Below are 21545 nucleotides of genomic sequence, written 5' to 3' on the forward strand. Positions count from 1 at the left end.
TTGGTATCTTTATATCTTTCATAATCTTCCATTGTAAATAAAGAATAACTTATTTGTGACACAACTATGTTGGAATAAATGGAAATTCATCTCTTCTTGACAGCTAATGACTCATTATTGTATATTTAAAACATGTACAATCTGATAGGCCTGTAATATCCATTTAAATCAATCAGTTGTTCTACTGTCAGGTATAATTTTCAGCAGAAATTTAAGTTAATGGCTTTATAAAATATAAATATGTACAAAAATAATATAAATACTATAAACAGAAATAACATACTTGGTAATATCAAAATTGGTGAACTATTTTTATCTCATTTAAAATAATATCCTCAACTACTTTACTGCATAATTAATTATATAAACATTTTGGTCACTTAAGTTTGTATCTTAGTCACTCTCATGCTCTCACGTAGGATATCATTTCCAGTTTTTGTATTGCCTTTGCTATTTTCTCATTCTTATCAGGGGCTTGCAGTTGTACAATTTTCCATGACTCTAACTTATAAACAAGCATATGCTTGAGTTTTGCAGTTGTGTTTCCAACATTATATTGTGAAAAGCCCAAAGAATCTTTCATTGAATACCCATCAGTTCATCATTTAAATTTTAACATTACATTTTGCTATACTCACTTTATCCCATATTCAGATATGCTTTTAAAACTATATGTTCTCTTAATGTATGAGTAAGCAAACTGTTATGCTAAGTTGTTTTGTTTTCTATATGTGTCTTAAAATTGGTAGAGTTAGCTGGTAAGTTTAGTGATAAAAGCTTGAATTATGCTCTTATTTTATTTGCTAAGATTCCCACTCTTGGCTGAGAGTTTTGAGTATTTAACTGTAACATATGTAAGTGTCAGTAGAATTAGAAAATCATCCCTGTGGTAATATCTTTATTTTCAATCCTCAGTGCCCAATATTTTGCAGAGGAAGCATGCTAAACATAATCCGGGTCTTTTGACTTATACCTCCGTCAAAAAGTATCAAATGTTAAAAAGTGTGGCAGACAGAATAATGTCATCCCTGCCTCCCCCACACCCCCAACCAATACCCATGCCCTAATCCCTGGAACCTGTGAATATGTTCTATTACATGGCAAAGGGGACTTTGCAGGTGTATCAGGTTAGGGACTCTGAGACAAGGAGATTCGCCTGGATTATCTGCTGGGCCCAGTCTTTCCCACCTGTGGTCAGAGAGGTCGAGACAGAGAGACAGAGACACAGTGTTGGAAGAAGGGTTAGAGAGAGGCAGAGTTACTAGCTTTGAAGATAGAGGAAGGGGCCATGGGCAAAGGAATATGGGTGAACTCTGTAGGCTGGAAAAGACAAGGAAATGTATTCTTCCCTTAACTTCCGGAAAGGAATACAGCCTTGCTGACATTTTGATTTTAGCCTAGTGAGACTCAGGTCTGACTTTTGACCTAAAGAACTGTGAAATAATAAATATGTGTTCTTTTAAGCTGTAATTTATTATAGCAGTAATTTAAAAAAAGCAGTACAGAGGGAGATAATCCATATTTATGGATTGAAGGGCTCAGTATTTTAAAGACGTCAGTTCCTCTGCACTTGATTTATAGATTTGGTACACTCACGATCAAAATCCAAAGAAGTTTATTATTGTCATGGTGGAACTTGACAAGCTGATTCTGAATACATACAGAAGTGTAAAGGGCCAAAAATAGCCAAGATAATATTAAAGAACAGTGTTAGAGGACTTAGATTACCAGATAATAGGACTACTATAAAACAACAGTATGAAGACAACCTGATATCTGCATAAAATTAGACAAATAGACCAATGGAAAAGTATTGAGAGTCCTTAAACAGACCTACGTATATGTGATCCCTTGATTTATAACAAGGAAGACATTGCATTGCAGATGGGAAGGAATGGTTTGGGTTTTTTTAAATTATTTTATTGAGGTCATATTGGCTTACAACATTGTGTAAATTTTATGTGTGCATCACTGTATTTCAGTTTCTGTATAGACTGCGTGTTCACCACCAACAGTCCAGTTTTTATCTGTCACCATACATATGTGCCATTGCATGCATACAGTGGTATACTTTACAGCAATGAAAATAAATATACTAATGCTACACAAAACAACATGGAGGAATCTTGCATAACATTGTTTGGGAAACACTGAACCAAAGAATTCAAAAGCAGGCAAAACCAATCTATGGTGATAGAATTCAGGATAGTGAATGCATCAAAGGGATGCGGTAGTGTCTGGGAAAGAACCCACAGTAGGGCTTTGGAGGAGGTAGTAATGTCCTATTTCTTGACTGGGTGAAGGTTATATAGTTGTGTTTATTTGTGAAAAGGTCATTGAATTGTACCCTTAACATTTGTTCACTTAAGCATGTATATTATATTTCCATTTATTAAAAGTTTAAAATTTGTCTACAGTAAATATGTCAAAAGCCCAAGTATCCATCAATATGAGAATGGATAAAACAAATGGTGGTATATTGGAACAATGGAATACTACTCAGCAATAAAAAAAATGAACTTCTGATACACGGATGAATCTCAAAAACCTAATTTGTATATTTCATTGTTATGTAAATGTTGTGTCCAAAGATAAACAAAACTGTAAACAGATGTTGAACTCTAGTTAATGTTAGACATGCTGATGTATTTACAGAGAGCTATACCAATGTCTATAATTTACTTTGAAATGTATCCAAAAATTAAGATTGATGGATAAATTGAGGGATAGATACAAGTATAATAAAATGTTAATGTTAAAATCTGGGTAATGGGTATGACATGTTCTGTGTAAAATTCTTTCAATTTTTCTGTACTTTTGAAACTTTTCATGATAAAATAATGAGAAAGAAATTACATCTTTTGTGATGATATTTACAGAAGGCAAATAAAGAGGAAATGAGCCTTAAAAAACATATTTAGGGTCCGGCCCTCTGGCCTGGTGGTTGAGTTCAGTGTGCTCTGCTTTGGCTGCCCTGGTTTGTGTGTTTGGATCTTGGTATGGACCTACACCACTTGTTGGCCATGCTGTGGTGGTGATCCACATGTAAAAAGTGGAAGAAGATTGGTGCAGATTTTAGCTCAGGGCTAATCTTTCTCAGCAAAAAAACAAAACAAAAACAAAACGCTTATTTAGCATTAGTGGCAATGATTTGTTTCTTAGAGCTGTTCAAATTAAAATGCCACCCTTATCTTTCGTCTTCTATCTCCTCTTCATCTCCGCTTCACCTTCCTCCCCAAGTGCCATGAGATACTCTTCCAATTTCACGGAAAAAAACAATATTCTCTGCATGAGGTATATTAAAATATATAGTATTAATGAAATATTCTGAAAAGTGGTTGGTTCTTTTCTTTCTTCCTTTCTTTGTCTCTTTCTTTATTTCTTATCTCACATAGAGATTTTGAAGTTGGCCTCCATTGAAATGGTTTGTTTTAAAAACAAACAGCTAAAGATGAAAGTTTAGATTTGCTCAGGTGAATCATTGATAATTCATCAGTTGAAAGCTATTGCTAATTCAGATTCCTACCTAGAAAGTGTCTCTCACACAGAGAATGTGAAATACTATACAGTCCAGTCATTGGCACCAGTCAATGGAATTTAATTTACCACTTTTTTCTCTAGGTATGTCACATAGTTCTGGGGTTAAGACCAGCTACTCCAGAAGAGGAAGGACAAATTATTAGGTAAGTTTGTAGTTTTAATCTGTGTATTTTTCATTATATTATTGAAATTTCTAAAACCTGAAGTATATTTTACTAAGCAGCATCATGCCCCACTTTAAAGTAATCATTATAGTAACACCCTATTTCTCCAAAATACTTATGTGGAAATTGTTTGGCACTATTTATGAAAGTTGAATGTAGGCCTACCTTATGATCCAGCAAGTCTACCCATGTGTATACGCTACAGAAATTTGTATATTTGACATATTTTGTTAAAGTAACTTCCTATACGAGAGATAGGATTAATTTGGAAATCAAATTCTATTTAATATTAAAATTTTATTAGTACTAAATTAATTTTTTGAAGTAAAAAAGATATAATATAAAAGGTAGCAATTTTTTCTTCCAAGAAAACAGTTCACATTTATTGTACAAAGATTAGAAAGCAGAGATAAGCAAAAAGAAGCAAAAAATGCCCATCATCTCTGTTTACAGATAATTGCTGTTGACATTTTTTTCAGCTTTATTGAGATATAATTGATAACTAAAATTGTAAGATATTAAAGTATACGATATAATGATATGAATTTGTATACATTCTGAAAGGATTCCCCCCATTGAGTTAATTAACACATCCATCACCATTGCTTTGCATATTTATCATCTTTTTTTTTTTTTTGGTGAAAATGTTCAAGTTCTACTTACTCTCTTAGCAAATTTCAGTTATACAACACAGTGTTATCAACTATAGTCACCACATTATACATTAGATCTGCAGACTTTATTCATCCTACAACTGAAAGTTTGTACCGTTTTACCAACCTCCCTCTTTGCCTGCAGCTGCCAGCCTGTGGCAACCAGTTTTCTACTCCATTCCTGAGTTTCGCTTTTTTTTTTTTTTTTTTTTTTAAGATTCCATGCATAAGTGATACCATGCAGTATTTGTCTTTCTCTGTCTGGCTTATCTCACTTAGCATAACACCCTCCAGCTTCATCCACGTTGTTGTAAATGACAAGATTTTCTTTTTTAAGGCTGAATAATATTCCGTTATATATATATCACGTTTTCTTTATCCCTTTATCTGTTGTTGGACACTGAAGTTGTTTCTGTCTTGCTTATTGTGTATAATGCTTCAGTGAACATGAGAGTACAGCTATCTCTTCAAGCTGATTTTATTTCCTTTTGCTATATACCCATAAGTGGGGTTGCTGGGTTGTGTGATAGTTCTATTTTTAATTTGTTGAGAAACCTCCATACCATTTTCCATAGTGACTGTACCAATTTACATTCCTACCAACAGTGTACAAGAGTTCCCTCTTCTCCACATCATTGCCAGCATTTATTCTCTCTTATCTTTTTGATAATAGCCATCCTAACAGGTGTGAGGTGATGTCTCATTGTGGTTTTGATTTGCATTTCCCTGATGATTAGTGATATTGAACACCTTTTCTTGTACCTATTGGCCATTTGTATATCTTTGGAAAAATGTCTGTTTAGGTCCTTTGCCCATTTTTTAATTGAATTATTTGTTTTTTGCTATTGAGTTATATCAGTTCCTTGTATATTTTAGAGATTAACCTCTTATCTTGTATTTGGCTTGCAAATATCTTCTCCCATTCCATGGCTGTCTTTTCATTTTGTTGATGGTTGCACTATTGACACTTTTAACATTCACATACCCACATATGTGATTGTAAAATTTTACAAAAATAAGAATATTCTGAAATATTGTTTTATTTTCTTTTTCACTGCAAATCATATAAAATGATACTTTTATATCTCAAAAGCCAGTTATAATTTAAATTATTGCCTAGTAGGCCCTATTTATCCCCTGTTTTTATCTGTATTTTTCTTTAAATGTAAGTGTATTGGAACAATTTAGTAATAAAATCTGTGTGCCTTGGTTAGGGATTTACTTAGGCAAAATTACTTGAGGTGAAATACTTGGGTTAATAGGCCTGTACATTTTTATAGATATAATTCAATTTTTAATACCTCAAATATCTTTCATTGCTTTAGGGTTACCGTTATACTACATATTCATAAAGAAAGTTTCAGAAAGAGGACTGAATTGCTACTGAACTTTGCTTTTAGAATAAACTCTTACTATATAGCTTGTCACTTGACTTTTTCTTAAAAGTAGTGTGTATACAAATTTTTCAGTAGTTTCTTCTGGTTTTGGACTACTGAATAAAAGAGAGTTTATTGAAATAGAATTGTTTGGAATACCTGAATACAGAATTACATAGTAAACATTAAAACAAGCATTGACAGTTGAGATTCAGATTAGTTGAAGTAGCAAGTATATTTTCTAGCCTTTTAAAATGGATTTTTAAAAATTATTATTTCTTAAAGAAGATTAAGCAAAATCAAGGTTAAGCAAACTCCATTTTGTAAAATGTTCATAAAAACGCTAGTCTCATGTAGTCTTTTTAATTTTCATACTCAGAAGACTCATTCTTGTTTGTAGTTTTCAGATGTTGAAAATGTCTTGATTTTCTCTAATTTTTAGCTATTTTAGCTAAATGTAAAATAAAATTTAAAAATACATTGAAGTGTACAAATGAGATATTGTGAGGAAATACTGAAAGGCTTTATGTAGCTGCAGTACCTTTTTTCTTATAATATTGAAGTCTAATTTCATGTTATACTAATATCTTCTGAAGTCAATATGACTTAGCATAGATATTAAGAATGCTGTGTGAACTGTATATCTATATCTATATCTATATCTAAATATATATATATATATTTATTTATTTATTTCTTGGCTTAATTATTTTGTAAGTGCTGATAGCTTCCCTAGTTAAAAATATTATGTTGATATAATCTTATGTTTTTATGGAATTTTGTTCTTTGCAAAGTACTTCCACGTGCATTATTTCGTCTAGTTCTCAGGATGACGGCATGAAATTAGTGACATCATCCCATTTTGTAAAAGAGGAAACAGATTCACAAAAGTTGAGGAACTTACCTAAAGTTACATAGAAGTGGCAGAATCAAACCTAAGACTACTTTTTGTTAAAAACACAAATAATCTACTGCTTTCTATATTCTTTATTTTTCAATAAATCTGAATTTCAAATCCTGGATTCTAAATTGGTTCATTTCATTTAGATTTTTTAAGTTTTGTTTTATTTTGCCTCCATTTTCACTTCTGAAAATTCATTTGATTGTCATGATTTTTAAAGTATGAGTCAGGTTGGTACATAGGCAGTGAGGTGAAAGAAATATTTCTCTCTAACTTAAAGAATCAGTACTCTGTTTAAAAATCAGTATCTTGATTTCTGCAATGACTGAGTGAAGATCTCAGCAAATCCTCTCCCCAAAAAGCAATTGGACAAAATATAAAACTAGACAAAATTGTCAGTCACCTAAGGACTCTGGAAACTGACCAGAGGTATTCAACAAATTTTGAAGCATTTACTCAAGAAAAACTACTAAACTTTGGTAAGAATAACAGGAATCTCTAATAATTTTACTGGCACAGTTCCCACTCCGTCTCATCCAACAGTTCTGCATGACGATTTTACCAGGGAAGGCCAGCAAGGGCTGACTTGATTTGGAGTAGAGCAGGGATGAAAGTCTACCCAAGAGAACTATAAAAAAACAGTAGAGATCATGGTGGCAAATAATCAAGGAACATGACTAGCTTGGGGTTAAGATACTGGTTAAGGGAAGCAACAGACTGTCAGACTAGTCAAAATTTTAACAATGAGATCCAGCGTACAAGATAACCACAGTGAATATTAATAAACTTCCATATACCCTAATGATCTGGAAGGCTGCTTGTATATAAGGCTACATGCAAGCTCAGGAGATACTGAATAGGGCTTTAGCTATCTAGTCATTCCTGATTGGATGTGAGGCCTTGCACATGCAACAGGTAAAAGCCAGAGAATGTTTTTAACATACCTGAACTTTGCCTGTGTTTCCCAAACTGTGAACAGATCCATCAGGAAAAAGGTGTTACTGGCTCAAGATGTTTAAACACAACCTCTCACCAATCAATGGCTGACCAGTAAGTTATGCTTTCCCCAACAAAGCCAGACTTAAATATAAAATAATAATGGGGCCGGCCCAGTGGCACAGTGGTTAAGTTCGCTCGTTCTGCTTTGGCGGCCCAGGGATTGCTGGTTTGGATCCCGGGTGCAGAATGGCACCACTTGGCAAGCCATGCTGTGGTAGGCATCCCCCATATAAAAAGTAGAGGAAGATGGGCACAGATGTTAGCTCAGGGCCAGTCTTCCTCAGCAAAAAGAGGAGGATTGGCAGCAGATGTTAGCTGAGGGCTAATCTTCCTCAAAAAAAAAGAAATCAAAGAACTTAGACTAGCTTAGACAACTTCAAAAAATAACAGAATTGAAGAACTTAAAGTTCCTGAATTCAAAACTTAGTATAAGCCTACATTAATCAAGACAGTGTAGTACTGGTGTAAAGATAGACATAGAGATCAATCAAACTGAACTGACAGTTTAGAAAGAAGCCCTTATATATTTGGTCAATTGATTTTCTACAAATTATCCAAGAAAATTCAATGGAGAAAGGGTTTTCATTTTCAACAAATGGTACAGAATAATTGGATATCCACATGTGAACAGATTTAGACCCTTACCTCATACCATACACAAAAATGTACTCAAAATGTGTCTCATAGACCTAAACATAAGAGCTAAAACTATAACACTTATGAAAATAAAACTAATATAAAATCTTCGTTATTTGAGGTTAGCACACCAAAAGCACAATCCATAAATGAAAAAAATTTTTGATAAATTGGACTTAGTCACAGTTAAAAACTTTTGAGGTTCAATGGGCACCATTCAGCCAGAGACTGGAAGAAAATATTTACAAATTATATCTTTGAAAAAGGACTTGCTTCCAGGTTATATAAATGTTACAACATATGAAATTTAAAAATCTAATTAAAAATGTGCAGAAGACTTGAATTGACATTTCACCAGTCAGGTATGAATGAATGAATGAAGAATGGCTAATAAACCCTTGAAAAGATGCCCAGCAGCATCTTCAGGGAAGGCAAATTAAAAGTACAGTGAGAGGAGTGACTCAGTGAAAGTGGTGTAGTAGGTAACTTCAAGAGCCTGTCTTTCCACAGAAACATTGAACAATAAAGGAAAAAAGTCTAAAAATAAAGTTTATCAGACTTTATTTTGACAAGCACAAATTCTGGAGCCAAAAAATATGGTAACTGAAATGAAAAATTCACTAGAGGGATTCCTCACCAGATTTGAGCAGATAGAAGAAAGAATCAACGAACTTAAAGTAGGCCAGTTGAAATTATCCACACTGAGAAGTAGAAAGAAAAAAGAATGAAGGAAAATTAACAGCGCTTAGGAGACCTATGGAATAGCAGCAAGCATACCAACATACACATGATGGGAATTCCAGAAGAGCAAGAGAGAGAAAAATGGCAGAATATTTGAAGACATAATGGCCTAAAACTTCCCAAATTTGATAAAAGACATGAGTCTAAACACTCAAAAAGCTCACTGAATTCCAAGGATAAACTCTTAAGAGATCCACACCAAGACAGGTTACAATCAAATTGTCAGAAGCCAGGGACAGAATTTTCAAGGCAGCAAGAGAGAAGCTGCTCATCCTATACAGTGTATCCTCAATAAGATTAACTGCAGTTTTCTCATCCGAAACCTTGGAATCCAGAAATGAGTGGAATGGAATTCTTATTAAAGTACTGAAAGAGGGGCCGGCTCAGTGGTGCAGCGGTTAAGTTCGCACGTTCTGCTTTGGCGGCCCGGAGTTTGCTGGTTCAGATCCCCTGTGCGGGCATGGCACCGCTTGGCACGCCATGCTGTGGTAGGTGTCCCACATATAAAGTAGAGGAAGATGGGCATGGATGTTAGCTCAGGGCCAGTCTTCCTCAGCAAAAAGAGGAGGATTGGCAGCAGATGTTAGCTCAGGGCTAATCTTCGTTAAAAAAACAAAAAAAGTACTAAAAGAAAAAACTGTAACCAAGAATTCTACATCTAGCAAAAATATTTTTTCAAGAATGATTTGGGGTGTTGGCTCTGTGGCCGAGTGGTTAAGTTCACGTGCTCCACTGCAGGCGGCCCAGTGTTTCATTGGTTCGAATCCTGGACGCGGACATGGCACTGCTCATCAAGCCACGCTGAGGCAGCGTCCCACATGCCACAACTGGAAGGACCCACAACGAAGAATATACAACTATGTACCGGGGGGCTTTGGGGAGAAAAAGGAAAAAAATAAAATCTTTAAAAAAAAAAAAGAATGATTTGGATTTTGAAATGAATTCTTATATGTGACACCAAAAGCATGAGCAGCCAAAGAAAAAAATAAATAAATTTGACTTCATCAAAATTACAAACTTCTGTTCATCAAAGAACATTGTCAAGAAAGTGAAAAAGACAACCTACAGAATGGAAGATCTTTCTAAATCATAGAACTGACAAAGGTCAAGTAAATAGAATACGTAAAGAACTCCTACAACTCACCAACAAAAAGACAAACAACTCAATTAAAAAATGGGCAAAGGAATTGATTACACATTTCTCCAAAGCTGATATACAAATAGTCATCAAGCACATAGATGCTCAAATCATGTCAGAAAGCATATTGGTGATTGTCAAGGGCTGGGGGAAGGGAGAAATAGAGAATAACTGCTTAGTGTATAACTGCTTAATTAGGATGTATGAAAATGTTTTGGAGAAATTCACATAACATGAAACCATTTTAAAACATAAAATTCAGCAGCATTTAGTACATTCAAAATAAGCAGTCACCACCTTATGTTATATGAATTTCTCCTCCACAAAAATAGTGTTTTAAAAATCACAATGTACGGCCGGCCCGGTGGCGCAGCGGTTAAGGTCGCGTGTTCTGCTTCTCAGTGGCCCGGGGTTCGCCGGTTCGGATCCCAGGTGCGGACACGGCACTGCTTGGCACGCCATGCTGTGTTAGGCGTCCCACAAATAAAGTGGAGGAAGATGGGCATGGGTGTTAGCTCAGGGCCAGGCTTCCTCAGCAAAAAAAGAATAGGACTGGCAGTAGTTAGCTCAGGGCTAATCTTCCTCAAAAGAAAAAAAAATCACAATGTGACACCACTTCACACCCACTAGAATATTTTATTATAGAGAAGACAGACAATAAGAAGTGTTGGTGAAAATACAGAGAAACTAGAACCCTCATACATTACTGATGGGAATGATAAATGGTGCATCCACTTGGAAAACAGTTTGCCAGTTTCAAATGATGAGATGTTAGATGGAAAAACAAAATGTGGTATATACATACCTATGGAATACTACTATTGAGTAATAAAAAGGCACAAACTAATGATATCTGCTACAACATAGATGAACCTTAGAAACATACTTAGTAAAAGAGGCCAGATGTGAAAGATCATGTGCTATATCACTGCATTTATACAAAATGTTTGGAAAAGAGAAATGTAGAAGAGAGAAAATAGACTAATGGTTTCCTGGGGCTGAGAGCGGTAACACAGATTGACTAAAAATGGGCAGAAGGTCTCTTTTTGGGGTAATTGAAATGTTCTAAAATTGGATTGCGGTGGTGATTGCACACATTTGTAAATTTACCAAAATCATTAAGTTGTTCACTTAATTCAGGTAAATTTTATGTTATGTAAATTATTCCTCAATAAAGCTATTTTGAAAACATCAGTACGAGGCTTGATAGTGGTGATATGACTCCTGAAATTGGCTTATCAATGTTTCACTAATTGAAATTGTGACAGTCTCTGGAGTGTATCTATTTGTTTCATATTTTTCCTTTATAAAAATTTCTAATGATAATTTGCAGATGTGTGGTCATCTATTTCACACACCATTTGATGTACTGAATTTCTTTTGTGTGTACAGAGGATGGTTAGAACGAGAGAGCAGGTATGGTCTACAACCAGGACACAACTGGTTTATCATCTCCATGCAGTGGTGGCAGCAGTGGAAAGAATATGTCAAATATGTGAGTAAGATTCTTGTTTATTTACATTTTTCATAGAGTTTTCAGTTCTATCAGACTTTGTGTGACTACTGGTCAGTAATAAAATGCTCCAACCTAGATAAGATTTGAGGGGAAAGAAATGAATACTCATATGATACTTCCTATCAACCAGCCTCTGTGCTTACACTTCCACATAAATTTCCTCCCTTGCTCTGTGAAGAAGGTAATACTGGGCATGGGGGTACATATATATGCACCTTACATATCTCTTTTAATCTTCACAATATCTCTATGAGGAAGGTAGTATTATACCCATTTTACCTGTGAGGAACCTGAGGCTGAGATTAAAGGTAATCTGAATATCTTGCTCAGATTGGAAGTTCTGGGATCAAACCTAAGGACTGACTTTAAAGCCAGTGAATGTTGTCTCAACCACATCATTTACGTTACCCTTCATTTGTTCACCTTTTCCATCAAACAGTTGAAGACTCTGGGTAAGAAGTGCTGATTTTCTATTCAAGAAAGTTAATTTCAGAACTAACATTAGAGCTCAATTTTTAAATGATAATCTGCCATCATTCCAAATAAAAAGTTAAAAAAGAAATTCTCATTAGTGAATATTCTATAGTCTTATTTAAAACATAGAAAGAATTTTTTTCAGAATTAAAAAACTAAGAAAGAGTAATGCCAGGAATCAAATTTCTTCATTCTTGGAGAGTCAGTTGATATATCAGCTCATTCTCAGTTGTCTAATGATCACTAACGAAAATTTTAATAATTTGATTCCTACTTTTTCTATATGTCCTTTTCTGTCATTGTTTATTTATCAGAATATTGGTAAACTGTTTACATTATCTACCTCATTATTCTGCATGGTTCTTTTTCCCTTTTGCAGAGTTTAGTAGTGTGTTTTCACTACTAACATAACGTACAATACGTTAATTGGAAAAGGTAGACTTCGGTGTCACTGAAGGAATAAAAATTTGCAAATGACTTCGAAGACCTTGTAGGTAGATAATGATGATGATTGTAGATAGAAAGTGAGAACATTGGGATAAAGCACCACAGTCTATTTTGAAATGCTTTTTGCTCTTTATACAGGCGTGCACCACGTAATGACATTTCAGTCACTGACAAATTGCGTATACAATCGTGATCCCATAAGGTTAGTACCATTTAGCCTAGGTGTATAGTGGGCTATACCATCTAGGTTTGTGTAAGTACCCTCTATGATGCTTGCACAATGACGAAATGACTGCAGTTTAAGTACTCTATGTATGCTGATGACACAGATTTATATCTTTGGACCAGACCTCTCTGAACTCTACTTGGATGCCCAATTGGTATCTCAGACTTATTGAGTACCGTCATGCATTGCTTCATGTCAGGGATATGTTCTAAGAAATGCATCATTAGGTGATTTTGTTGTTGTGCAAATACCATAGAATGGTCTGAAGGGGTACAAAATACGCCACCCCAAAATGTATCTCTTCAACATGAGGATTATTTTAGGCTGATTAGTTTTAAGAAACAAAAGACTCAGAAAATTTTTATTAGCTCCTGCTTAACTGCCTCTAAGAATTCAGATAAAAAAACTGTCTCAGGAAGCGAGCTATCACCTTAGCATAACATGAATTAGGTAATAGACAGGGAGGAACCTAGAAAAGCCTGTTTGTTGGGCTTCCCTCTATGTTCTTCTGTTTCTGTGTGGCCAAACACTTGTTTTCCAAATGTTTGCTCCTTTTCACCTACCTGTAAATTGCTTTCCTTCCGTTTGAAGTCCCTGACTCTCCCCACCCCCAACAACTTCTTTTGTCTTTAGCTGAGGATGGTACTTAAGGTGAGGGCTTCAGCCATTTTGGCCAGTTACTTGTTTTTCCTGGGTTTCTCCTATTTATACGTGTTATTAAACTTCTGTTCATTTTTCTCCTGTTACTCTGTCTCATGTCAATTTAATTCTTAGACCAGCCAGAAGAACCTAGAAGGATAGAGGTTTCTTCCTTCCCTATAGTACTTACACAAACCTAGATGATATAGCACACTACACACCTAGGCTGTATGGTACTAAGCTTGAGGGACCACCATTGTGTAAGCAAACCATTGTTGACCAAACTGCCGCTTAGTAGCACATGACCATATATATATGTATAAAGCATAAAAAGAAGTAGCATCATCACTGATAAGAAAGTGAATCCTGCCTCTTATTTTGCAACATCATAAACCATTCATACAATTCAGAAGGAATCATAAAATTATCAAAATAGAATTATCTTATCTTAAAGTGCCACATTGTCAGTCCTTTTAGGAATCATCCTCTCAGAGAAAGAAAAATTTCTCACCATGGGTGAAACTACCTATCTAGAGACCTATCTTCCTGAAGCGTGGGCTTCTGGGATAGTTTATGGTAGTTCCAGACCCAGAAGTCAGTAAAAACAAAACAAGGTCCTTTGATGTTTAGGTGAAAAAAATTTCCCAGAGCAACTGCAAATTACGTAGTCAAAAAGAGCCAGTGAGGGGCCAGTCCGGTGGTGCAGCAGTTAAGTGTGCATGTTCCACTTCAGCAGCACAGGGTTCGACAGTTTGGATCCCGGGTGTGGACCTATGCACTGCCTGTCCAGCAATGCTGTGGCAGGCATCCCACATAAAATAGGAGAAGATGGGCCTGGATATTAGCTCAGGGCCAGTCTTCCTCAGCAAAAAGAGGAGGATTGGCAGCAGATGTGAGCTCAGGGCTAATCTTTCTCAAAAGAAAAAAGAAAAAGAGCCAGTGACTGCAATATATGACCATTATTGGTTGGTTCAGTGTATAGAAGGAAAGTAGTGATAAGGTTAATTAACTAAAAATGTTGACAGTTTTACTGAAAGCCAAGAAGAGTGGAAGAAATGACAAGAAAAATAGGGCAGAGAATGGGAAAAAAGAGAGAACCTAAGTAGTGGTGACAGTTTCAGGCAGTGCCAGACACTGGGAGCAATAGATTCCTAGAATAGAAAAGAAAGCCAAATACAATAAGACATAACACTTTAGACTGAAACATTGGAAAAAAAGTGAAGAAAAGCCTGTATTTTCCATGTCTAAAGGGTATCATTCATTGTGCCATGTTAAAAGCATATGGTATAGTCTGTAGTCTTTGGGGGCAAAGATTGTAGCTTCTGATAAGCTATTACAATCATTCTATTGCTAAATTATTATAAAACTCAACCTAACAGATTTAATGCCTGGTAATTTATCATCCCGTTTTCTTGCCAATGATATCGATAGATTCAGCCTATGGACTAAGCTGTTTATAATAAAAAATATTATGAGAATGGTTTCATGTAAATTTTCTTTAGAAACATAGGCTCCATATAAGATTTCCAAACCCATTAAAGCATTTAAAATACAATTCTAAATATTTCTCCTTGAAATTCTGTTAAATGCCAAACTCAGAGGAAAACTTGAAGAAAATTATTTGCTCAAGTGGGATTAAGGAAACCTAATCTTCCTCAAAATCTTTTTACAGATTTTTAAAAAGTAATTTATCGTGCATGTATAAACCTAATATAAATGGAATAGAGAAGTGAATATAAATTTGAAAAGGAGTTACCTGTCAACCATATGATAGTTATGCAGGCATCATTTAAGTTCAAGAACACTTATAGCAAGAATAAAGTGATTTTCTAAAGGATAACAAAGTGACCTTGGAGAAGACTTTAACTTTTCAGAAAGTTATTCTTTTAAAATAGCTATGCTATCTGTCTTACTCCAGCTCTATAGGAAAGAAGGAAATGATCCAAAAGCTCATTCAAATCTGAATCTTTTTCTAAAAAGCAAGTTTTAGAGTAAGTAATAGATTCAATAAGAAATCAGTTACTATACTTTCAGCATTTGGAGCACATTATGAAAACAAAAGTTTGAGACTATAAGCCTCACTAGGGCAATGATTATCAATTCTGACTGTATAGTAGAATCACATAGAGAGCTTTAAAAAAAAAAAATGCCTGTGTTCCACTCCAGACCAAATAAATCAGAAAGCATAATTGAAGAAAAGTCTTGAAATGATTTAATTAGTAAGTCATTTTTATTTACTGAAATCTTTCTTTTGAAACCTAACTTAAATTGAATGCATTTTTGTTGGTATGGACATGGTATCAGAAGAGCTGTGAGAAGATCAATATTATCTTTAAGGAATTGCTGTGAAATTCACAGGCTGAAGTCTAAACATATGATTAATAATATAAACTACTCAGGCCTAATTTATATTTCTCCTCCTTTTGGCTGTAGATCAGTTTGGTTCTACTGTTCTACTGTCCATACAATTTTGACTTCTTTGGTGGACAGTCCAATTTAAAATATTGATGACTTGGGCTGGAACCATGGCCTAGTGGTTAAGTTTGGTGTGCTCCACTTTGGTGGCCCAGGTTCAGTTCCCCAGGTGTGGACCTACACCACTCGTCAGTGGCCAGGCTGTGGTGGTGACCTACACACAAAATTGGGGAAGATTGGCACAGATGTTAGCTCATGACGAATCTTCCTTAACAAAAATAAATAAATAAATAAATAGAATAGAATAGAATAAAATACCAGTGACCCCAAATTCATATTTAAAGTTGATTCCCAGTTTTGAGTTATTTGTGTACTATCATCACCATTTTTGTCATATAATACCCTTACTATTATTTGCATAATATATAAATAACTTTACCATTTTTCTGTAAATAAATGTATTTTAGAATGAAACTTTATATCACTATTTTTTTTTATTGAGTTATTGATAGGTTACAATCTTGTGAAATTTCAATTGTACATTAATGTTTGTCAGTCATGTTGTAGGTGCACCACTTCACCCTTTGTGCCCACCCCCCACCCCACCTTTCCCCTGGTATCCACCAAACTGTTCTTGGTCCATAGTTTTAAATTCCTCATATGAGTGGAGTCATACACAGATTATCTTTCTCTTGCTGGCTTATTTCACTTAACATAATTCTCTCAAGGTCCATCCATGTTATTGCAAATGGAATGATTTTGTTCTGTTTTGCAGCTGAGTAGTATTCCATTGTAAATATGTACCACATCTTCTTTATCCATTCGTCTGTTGCTGGGCACTTAGGTTGCTTCCGCGTCTTGGCTATTGTAAACAGTGCTGCAATAAACATTGGGGTGCACAGGACTTTTGGGATTGCTGACTTCAGGCTCTTTGGATAAATACCCAGTAGTGGGATGGCTGGATCGTATGGTAGTTCTATTTTTAGTTTTTTGAGGAATCTCCATACTGTTTTCCATAGTGGCTGCACCAGTTTGCATTCCCACCAGCAGTGTGTGAGGGTTCCTTTTTCTCCACAACCTCTCCAACATTTGTTGCTATTAGTTTTAGATATTTTTGTCATTCTAACAGGTGATATCTTAGTGTAGTTTTGATTTGCATTTCCCTGATGATCAGCGATGATGAGCATCTTTTCATGTGCCTGTTGGCCATCAGTATATCTTCTTTGGAGAAATGTCTGTTCATGTCTCCAGCCCATTTTTTGATTGGGTTGTTTGATGTTTTGTGGTTGAGTTGTGAGAGTTCTTTATATATTAAGGATATTAAGCCTTTGTCAGATATATGACTTGCAAATATTTTTTCCCAGTTACTGGGTTGTTTTTTTGTTTCAATCCTGTTTTCATTTGCCTTGAAGAAGCTCTTTAATCTAATGAAGTCCCATTTGTTTATTCTTTCTATTGTTTCCCTTCTCTGAGAAGGCATGGTGTCCGAAAAGTATATCACTATCTTAAATAGAAAATCTGTCACATTCCAGAAATAGAAGATCAAAATAAATTCAGTGAAAATAAAATATATTATTAAATTCCAGTTAAATAGTGTCTCCTTTTGAAGACTAGTATTGAGACCTATTCTCTGTCAAAAAGAGAAATTATCAAGTGTTAGATTAGCATATCAAGTATTGGGTTAGCACATCAGTACCAGACTAAGACCCTTTCCTTGAAATAATCAGAGGATCGAAAGAGAATTAAATAGGGAATAACTTTATCTTTGTGAACTAGGACTATTTAATGCCCAAAATAGTGTGGTGCCTTTACCATACTTTAAAAAAGTTAATAATTGACAGAAGATGCTAACATTTGGATCTGTAATAAAGAATGTGAATCTATATGCCTCTGAATTGTTTGAAGTTTTAATGATAAGGCTGTCTTGCTATTTAAAAATTTTTAATCCAACAAAGTTAATTGGTATGTGGAGAGAAACTTAGGTTTTATTCTCATTCTTCTTGCCACTCTTTCAATTAAAGGCATTGGAATGTCTTCAGAGTTGGCTTCTCTGAAGGATCTACAAATTGATAGTATTCACCTGGCTTACATAGATCAAAGAGGAGAAAACAGCTAGTAAAATGTTGATACAATGTCTTCCTAATTTGGCTAAAATTAGGGATATTATAATTGCATTAAAAGAAACTAAAACATCCACTATGCTATTACTATGCCGTGACTTAGAGTTAGGGTTTTAAATTTGATGTTTTTCTTGGGTTTCAGTTAGTTACTTTATAAGCAATGCCTTCAAGACCCACATTCACTGATCAGTTTTATCTACTAAAATTCACATCAGTGTTTATTGAATGCCACTTGAGTTCTTGTACCCACGCTATCTGTCTCCTCAGATGCCTGTGGGATCTTGTTCCACTGGTTAGTCCCATTAGTCTTTCTCTTTACCCTCTCAGTTACAAATATCCAATCTTTTAAAAACACAGATAAACATTCTCATAGCACCTTCCCTCCTCTGTCTCCTCAAGCCTTATGTCTATTTTTTTCACTGCTAAACTTAGTAGAAAATAGTTCTATGCTAACGGTCTCTGCTTCTGGTACTCTACAATCTCCTGATTTTTCTCTGATCATTCAGGCTCAGTGTCCTTCCCAGATTCTTCTACTACCTATCCTATAAATATTATTCTCTCCTTATTCTATGTATACCACTTTCTTGTTCTTCAGGAAGTCTCTTGAGCTGCCAATTTTTATATCCAGCCTCTTTCTCTGTCCTGAGCGCTAGACTCAAATGTCCAGGTGTCTCAAACAGGAATATCGAGAATAAGCTCATTCCCAAGATGATCTCATTCACCCATATACTTTATCTTATAAAAGTGTCAACTCCCATCTAGTTGTCTAAGCCAGCACCTACCTTGGAATTACCTTTCCCCTCTTTCGTATACAATTCGTTGTCAAATTTCTCACCACCTACATCACCTAAATCCATTCTCTTCTCTCCATCTCCTTATTTTTGGATCTAGCTCTGTGGTTTAGTACCTCATCACCTCTTGCCTGAATTATTATAGGAGTCTTCTAACTTGTGTCTCAATTTTCAATTGCTACCTCTAGTCCTTTCTACACACTAGAGTTATTTGTAAAGTAAAAATTGAATTATGCTATTCCCCTGTTTAAAAGCCTGTCGCAGAAAAATCCTGTCAACATAATAAGTAAAAGAAAAACCAACAGTATGCTGTGTTTAAAATGTGAGATCTATTTAACAACCACCAGAGTGGTAGCACATTTACTAAATGCCAGGCACTTTGCATGTGTTGCTCATATAATCTTCACAATAACTCTGAGGTAGATAGTAATATTATCCTAATTTTTATCCATGAAGAAACAGAGGCTTAGAAGTTTACTTATTGCGAAAGTCACATGGCTGGTAAGTCAGAGCCCTGCCCCTAATTCTAACTACAGACATGTGTCACTTAACAGCAGGCATATGTTCTGAGAAATGCATCGTTAGGAGATTTCATCATTGTGCGAACATCATAGAGTGTGCTTACAGTGTCAACTGAAATAAAGAGTCTGGATAAAGATTAATTAAAGGAGTTTATTTGATAATCAAAGTGAGGAATTCGAATCCTGGGAAACAGTCCAACAGAGTATTCTAAGGAACCGTTCTGAGTCTACAGATCCGAGTGTAGTTTATATACTTTTTAACAAAGCAGCAGTGTACATGCAGGAAAGGGCTTACACATCTAATAGTCATATGCTTTAAAGATAACATGACAAGAACTTTCGGTTACACATCAAACAAGGCTTGTAATGTTGATGTTGTCTCTGTGGAGGGAGGCAAGGACCAGGGTTGTGACCTTTTCCCTCAATCTCTAAGAAATATAGTTGGGAAATGTGAGAACAAGGTACCCATTATCTTTTCCTGTTGCTGATTCATCCTGCTGGTTCTTCAGTCATGAGGTGAGAGGTTGCAAGGTCATTTAGGCACAGGCTTATGAAGCCTGCATGGCTGCTTCACCGTACAGCATGGATTTTTATTGTACTGACTTTAAGTCTAAAAAGCTTGCTTGTTAGATTCACCTGCTAGACCAGGGAGAAGGATCCCAGTTCCGTTCACACACAAACCTAGATGGTATAGTCTACTACACACATAGACTATATGGTACTAATCTTATGGGTTCACCATCATGTATTCAGTCCATTATTGATGAAAACATCATTGTGTAGCACATGACTGTATATACTCCACGTCACTTATTTTATATATATATATGTTTTCAGTCACAAGAAATAAAGAAAACACATCAAAATGGCAACTATAGTTAATGCTAAATGATGGAATTTGAGTACTTGTGATATTTATTTTGTTCATATTTTTCTATATTTTCTACAGTGACAATGTAATCTTTAATGATAAAATGAATAAATATTATTTAAAATTTTAATATTTAAAAAAGCCCTCCAGGGTTTCCAGTTTTCAGCAGAATAAAATCTAAATTACTTTATGTGGCACAGAGGCCTTCACAGTCTGTTCCCAGCCTGCCTTACCAATTTAATTATACACACTCTTCCCCTTTGAAGTAATTAAAATTTAATTATACGTTAAAATGTTTTTAAATTGCTGTAGCCCACCATAGGAGAATCTATTGTTTCTACAGTAGGTAATTTGGGGATTCATTTTTGAAGGCTGTATAGTTGTCAGATTATTACATTTTACCTCTTAATCTCTGACTTTGTGATTTTTAGGATGCTAGCCCTGTTGTAATTGAGCCATCATCTGTTCTGAATGGAGGAAAATATTCATTTGGAACAGCAGTACATCCCGTAGAGCAGAGTGAAGACAGAATCAGAGGAGGAAATCTCAGTTATGTGAGCCCCACAGAAGAGAAATTTTCAGACAACATTTCTACTGCATCCGAAGCCTCAGAAAACGCTGGCAGCAGTAAGTATGACTTGTGTCCTATGAGGTTTAGTCAGGGTCAGTTCTTAGCTGTTGTTGTTGTTGTTTTTGGTTTTTTTGAGGAAGATTAGCCCTGAGCTGACTACTGCTAATCCTCCTCTTTTTGCTGAGGAAGACTGGCCCTGAGCTAACATCCTTGCCCATTTTCCTCTACTTTATACATGGGACGCCTACCACAGCATGACGTGCCAAGTGGTGCCGTGTCCGCACCCAGGATCCTAACAGGTGAACCCCAGGCCGCTGAGAAGCAGAACGTGCGAACTTAGCCGCTTTGCTGCCAGGCCAGCCCTAGGGTCAGTTCTTAAAGGAGTATACTTCGTCAAAGAGTGTGCTTATGTTGCCCACAGCCGCAAAGGGCAAGGAATGACAGGTACCGCCAAGGCTACTTGGTTGTTTAAGCGATCAAAGTTTATTGATAAAGCGAAACAGAACAAGGAGCAAGGATAAAGGGGAACAACAAATCGGTACTTACAACATCCACACCACAGTCAGCCGGGGAAGTCCCAATAGTTTGTACGGCGGGTGGGAGTGCTGATTGTCCAGGTCTGAGGCAAAGCGTCCTTTCCTCAATGAGACTTCCGATTATTCTATGCCTGTGACTCCCTCTTATCGTAAGGTTTCTCTGGGTTTCGACTCAGGGTTTCAGACATTTGGATATTTTGAGTTATTTCTTCTTGTTCCCACAGCTGGGGTGTTTTTATCTTTTTTGTTCCCATGGATGGAATGTTTTTA

General features: G+C 35.6%; 1 protein-coding gene across 1 annotated transcript in view; it reads left to right on the forward strand.

Annotated features, from left to right (window-relative positions):
* USP32 (ubiquitin specific peptidase 32) overlaps nt 1-21545 on the forward strand; it is a 201966-nt gene that overhangs the window by 137449 nt on the left and 42972 nt on the right. Inside the window, exons 11-13 of the mRNA XM_001503781.7 lie at nt 3622-3683; nt 11541-11643; nt 20600-20795. Of these exons, the coding sequence (XP_001503831.2) occupies nt 3622-3683; nt 11541-11643; nt 20600-20795 (361 nt within the window). The remainder of the gene's footprint in view (nt 1-3621; nt 3684-11540; nt 11644-20599; nt 20796-21545) is intronic.

This window comes from Equus caballus, chromosome 11 (assembly GCF_041296265.1).
Source record: "Equus caballus isolate H_3958 breed thoroughbred chromosome 11, TB-T2T, whole genome shotgun sequence".
In the NCBI taxonomy this organism is placed as follows: domain Eukaryota; kingdom Metazoa; phylum Chordata; class Mammalia; order Perissodactyla; family Equidae; genus Equus; species Equus caballus.